The sequence below is a fragment of the Gastrolobium bilobum genome, unplaced genomic scaffold, assembly GCF_033153095.1.
Source record: "Gastrolobium bilobum isolate Gb01-03AN ecotype WA unplaced genomic scaffold, APGP_CSIRO_Gbil_v1 utg1802, whole genome shotgun sequence".
NCBI lineage: Eukaryota > Viridiplantae > Streptophyta > Magnoliopsida > Fabales > Fabaceae > Gastrolobium > Gastrolobium bilobum.
The window spans coordinates 264,462-270,184 of record NW_026897076.1 but is presented as its reverse complement, the minus strand read 5'-3'; the positions used below and the strand labels follow the sequence as shown (position 1 = coordinate 270,184).

General features: G+C 40.8%; 1 protein-coding gene across 1 annotated transcript; it reads right to left on the bottom strand.

The window, feature by feature from the left end:
- Nucleotides 1-2,558: 2,558 nt before the first annotated feature.
- LOC133303876 (uncharacterized) lies at nt 2,559-4,877 on the bottom strand. The gene has a single exon (XM_061503845.1). It carries the CDS (start codon nt 4,875-4,877, stop codon nt 2,559-2,561), a length of 2,319 nt encoding a protein of 772 aa, XP_061359829.1.
- Between the last annotated feature and the right edge of the window lie 846 nt (nt 4,878-5,723).

Genomic DNA, 5,723 nt, shown 5'->3' with positions numbered 1-5,723 from the left:
CCTTTCATTGTGATGTTTGTGAATTTGCAAAACACCATCGAGTGTCATTTCCTTCTAGCACTATTAAAAGCAGGGAACCTTTTTCTCTTATCCATTCTGATGTTTGGGGCCCTTCTAAAGTGCACAGTGTTTCAGGTGCTAGGTGGTTTGTTTCTTTTATTGACGATTGTACTCGGATAACATGGATATACTTGATGAAAGACAAGTCTGAAGTACCAGAGATATTTATTCGGTTTCATCACATGGTTGAGACTCAGTTTGGTAAGGGTATTAAAAGACTCAGATCTGATAATGGTACTGAGTACGTCAATCAACGCCTGTCACAATTCATTTCAGACAGAGGTATGATTCATGAGCTCACATGTGTTGATACCCCTCAACAAAACGGGGTTGCTGAAAGAAAAAATCGTCACCTTCTTGAAGTTGCTAGAGCACTACTTTTTCAGACATCTGTTCCTAGTTCTTATTGGGGAGAAGCAGTATTAGCTGCAACTTTTTTTATCAACCGTTTACCTTCACGGGTCCTTAACAATATCCGTCCTATTCATTCCATGACTTCCTTCTTTCCTTCTGTTCCCATATTGCAGAGCCTTCCACCAAGAGTGTTTGGATGTGTTGCCTTTGTCCATGTTCATAAACAACATCGGAGTAAGTTGGATCCTAGGGCTCTTAAGTGTGTCTTCCTTGGTTATAACCCTTATAAAAAAGGGTACAAGTGTTATCATCCACCAAGTCGGAAATTTTTTGTTTCTATGGATGTCACCTTTCAAGAATCTGAATCTTATTTCCTGGGTCCTCGTCGTCAGGGGGAGAATAGTTCTTCAGAAGACTCGTCCCCTTCCTTCTTTGAGTCTGGATCAATCTTCTCTCTTCCTAGTGTGTCTGCTCCTGGTGTGTCAGAACCTTCAAATACACCTGAGATACAACCCATACTGTCTCACCAGCAACCTCAATCGTCTGAACCACTGGTAAGTCCTGAATCTCCTATTTCTTCTGAGTCTCCTGAATCTCCTGTTTCTGATTCTAATATTATTTCCTCTCATGATTTGTCTATTTCTTCTGATATCTCTAATGACTTACCCATTGCTTCTACTTCTGATGACTTACCTATTGCTCTTAGAAAAAGAAAAAGATCTTGTCACAAGAAAACTTGTTCCTCCTGTCCCTCTTGTACTCAATACCCTATCTCCCACTTTGTTTCCTCTGCTAATCTTTCTGTGCAGCACTGTAACACCCTCTCCTGTATGCATCCAAGAGAGTCGTTTGCTAATCGTTATTCGAGTTGTGGAAACGGATGAAAACTTTTCTAAGAAAAGATCTTTGAGAAGTTGTTGTGGAAAGCTGAATCTAAGAAAATTTTTGATGGGAAGGACTTAAAATGTGTTGCTGATAAAATGGTTAACATTTTTAGAAAACCGTATGCCTTTAAATATTAATATAAAATCGATTTTTCAAAATATTTTTGTACAGTTAGCGAAATCTGAATGTAGACGCTTGGGGCTTCGCGTGCATATAAAATAATAGTAAATCGGAGGTCATTCGCCCCTTGAAACGTAACTCATAAATTGACCGTAAACTGTTAAAATTCAGCATTAAAAATAATTCCTTTTCGCAAAACATTTTCAGATTTTCTTAAAATAGCCGCTGTTCGTAGAAGACTTAAAGCAGAAATAAATCATAGTTTTACAGTCATCCAAAAATCATCAAGTACCACATAATACAGTCATCCCAAGCTTAAAACAGTCAACAGTGAATATATCCCGACAGCAACAAAAATATAACAGAGTTCAACATCCAAGTCCTCAAATGCTTTTACGTTCTTTTGCAATTTAAAATATTGCAGCCCCAAAGGGGTGAGAATAAACCCAGTAGTGTGGCAACAAAACCAAATGCAACAGTATTAACTAGGCACAAAATCATAAATAGTCACTTCAAACATTTAATCCTTTTCATCATATATCATAACGCGTATATAACGCCCTTGTTCCTTTACGCTCATAGCACCGTCGTGCGCGTAGCATCACAGTGGGTATTCCTAATGGCTCCCATGAAGGTGAATCCCACTGTGGAACCTATGCGGACTGAAGCCAAGTGTCCCCTCTCCTGGTACCAGGCATGCCTATATGATGCATGCTCAGTCACATGTCCTCAATACAAATATATATATATATTCAAGATGTCATGAATCAAGTATACATGCCATGTTATGCAATCGCACCCAACAGAAAAATGTATTATGATGTAAAATGCATGCATATATCGTATCATCCTTTCATATTCTTACCATTGGCTCATCATCATCATAACATACATAGAACAAATGTGAGCAACACATCACAATTCCATACACTAGCCAATAGTCACAGAAGGTAATACCGCCTACACATACCTCGTACGTCACAATTAAATGTACCAGACAGCAGCGTATAATCCAAAATTTACGGCTTTTGCGCACCTAATATACATTGCAACAAAATCAGAATACGTTTCAGCCTTCTCTATTAATTACCAATAATTCTCCAAGCCTAAAGGTTCATGTATCCATTCGGCCAACAATGTTATGTGACAGTTCTGGGTCGTTCCCAATTCCTCACCGCTTCGACCTTGCTGGGGTCAACTGCAATACCCTCAGCAGAAATTACGTGACCCAAGAATTGAACTTCACTGAGCCAGAACTCACACTTAGACCACTTAGCATACAGCTGCTTCTCCTTTAAAATCTGCAAAACAATCCGTAAGTGTGCTGCATGTAATTCTTCATTGACAGAATAAATCAGGATGTCATCGATGAACACTATGACAAACTGATCCAGGAAGGGACGGAAAATGCGGTTCATGTAGTCCATGAATATCGCTGGAGCATTTGTGAGTCCGAACGGAATCACTTGATATTCATAGTGCCCATAACGGGTACGGAAAGCAGTTTTCGGAATATCCTCCGGTTTGACCCGGATTTGATGGTATCCCGATCGAAGATCTATTTTGGAGAACACTTTGGCACCTCTGAGTTGATCCATCAAATCATCAATCCTCGGCAGTGGATACTTATTCTTTACAGTCACCTTGTTCAGCTGACGATAGTCCACACACAAACGTAGACTACCATCTTTTTTCTTTATCAAAATGGCTGGTGCACCCCATGGAGAAGTACTAGGTCTTATGAATTCTTTTGCCAGCAGTTCTTCTATTTGCTTCTTTAACTCTCGGAGTTCCAAAGGTGCCATACGATACGGAGCAATGGAAATAGGTCCAACTCCGGGAATAAGCTCAATGGAAAATTCTACTTCCCGCTGAGGGGGTAATCGAGGAATTTCATCGGGGAATACCTCCTCGAATTCATTCACCACTGGTACATTTTGAATTGGATTTTCAACCAGGGTCTCAGCCTCGATTGACAAGAGATAACCTGCTGCCCCCCGAAGGAGCTCTTTACGAACTTGCAACAAAGAAATAGTAGCAAAAGACAGAAAATTACCGTCTCTCGAAGGAACAATGACCTTCCCTGCTTGGCAGTCCAAAGTGATCCTGTTCTCCACCAACCAGTCCATGCCGATAATTACTTCGAAATTGAATACCGGCAAAACCACTAAGTTGATTGTATAAATGTTTCCTTCATACTCCAGAAGAACGCCTCTGCAATTTTCTGAGGCTGTACAGGATCCCCCCGTAGGAGTACTGATTTGTAATTCATAGGGGAGTGGAGCTGGGGTTATACCTATCTTCATAGCTATATGTTTTGCCATAAACGAACCAGATGCTCCAGAATCAAAAATAGCAGAAATAGGGTAACCGTTAAGGATTATGTTACCTCGAATAAGATTCGGATATTTCTGCGCCTCATTAGCATCGAGGGTGAACACTCTGGCCTGAGTAGGTTGCTGACTTGCATAGTTTTGACATTTAGAAGCGAAATGTCCAGGTTGACCACATCTGTAGCATGTGTTGCTTCCCTGTAAACAGACTCCAGCATGATTTTTCCCACAATTAGAACATGCACTGGGACCCTGACGTCCTGCTGATGACTGACCGGGTGCAGTATTTCTCTTGAAATTACCATTCCGAGCTTGCATCTGTGGACTCTTTCCCTTGTTCATTCCCGTGTTCTTCTTGAAGAATCTGCCCCCTCTGTTCCCTCCCTGCTGTTGCACCGGTTGTCTATTCAAATTTCTTGCTTCCATGATAATGCCTTCTGCCTGCCGACTCTGATTAATGATTTCGGGCAGAGTACGGATAGCCGTGGTCAACATGAGCTTTCTGATCTCGGGATGCAATCCACTCTCAAACTTCTCCACTTGCCACTCCTCATCATAGATGTTACGGTCAAAATTGGCATATTCCATCAGTTGTGCAAACTTTGCAATGTATTCATTGATAGTCATGTTCCCTTGCCTCAAAGACAGTAGCTCTGTGTGTTTCATTCTTCGCATTGCTTTTGGAAAGTACTTGTCCAAGAATACCCTCCTGAACACAGCCCAGGTCACTTCAGTATTCTGAGCTCGCAGCAGAGCTCTCGCGCCAGTCCACCATGTCAATGCTTCTCCCGTCAACTGATAGGAGGCATAGTCCGGCTTCTGAGCCTCCGGGCATCCCATCCGTTCGAAGATATGTTCGATCATCTGCAGCCAGTTTGCTGCAGCCTCAGGGTGGTCTCCACCTTCAAAGATAGGTGGTTGAAAGTTACGGAAGTCCTTCAACCTCCGTCGGGCAATCTCCTCTGCATGGTCATGCAGCGGGGGTTGATTCTGGTTCTGTTGACGATGTTCTTGCCATTCTTGGCTCATGTTCTGGACGAACATGGCCAATCCCCCAATTGTTGTGATAAGATCCTCTTCAACATTGTTAGTCCTTCCCCGAGTGGAACCGCGATTACCTGCCATGATTCTGCACTCACAATATCACGAAATGAGCTGATCGGACTCACTGCAGGTTATTTATGACAGCAAATTCAAAGTAGGTACTCGAGTTCAAATCGGGTAAGTCAACAGTGCATCGATTCCTCATCACCATCTAGATCTAACAGTCTAATTACAACAGTCAATACCTAAATTTAACAGTTAACGTAATCCATCATCCGGCAGATAGCAAGTAGTGAATATATGTCAAACAACAAGCAAATCATTCAGCAGTTAATATCAATCAATTAAAACAAGCAACAGACAATTCAAGCAAAACAATCACCATGAACCAAAACTGCTCTGATACCAATTAGTGTAACACCCTCTCCTGTATGCATCCAAGAGAGTCGTTTGCTAATCGTTATTCGAGTTGTGGAAACGGATGAAAACTTTTTCTAAGAAAAGATCTTTGAGAAGTTGTTGTGGAAAGCTGAATCTAAGAAAATTTTTGATGGGAAGGACTTAAAATGTGTTGCTGATAAAATGGTTAACATTTTTAGAAAACCGTATGCCTTTAAATATTAATATAAAATCGATTTTTCAAAATATTTTTGTACAGTTAGCGAAATCTGAATGTAGACGCTTGGGGCTTCGCGTGCATATAAAATAATAGTAAATCGGAGGTCATTCGCCCCTTGAAACGTAACTCATAAATTGACCGTAAACTGTTAAAATTCAGCATTAAAAATAATTCCTTTTCGCAAAACATTTTCAGATTTTCTTAAAATAGCCGCTGTTCGTAGAAGACTTAAAGCAGAAATAAATCATAGTTTTACAGTCATCCAAAAATCATCAAGTACCACATAATACAGTCATCCCAAGCTTAAA

Bases quoted from the DNA above. Each gene is read 5' to 3' on its own strand.
- LOC133303876 (XM_061503845.1), bottom strand. From the start codon at position 4,877: ATGGCAGGTAATCGCGGTTCCACTCGGGGAAGGACTAACAATGTTGAA.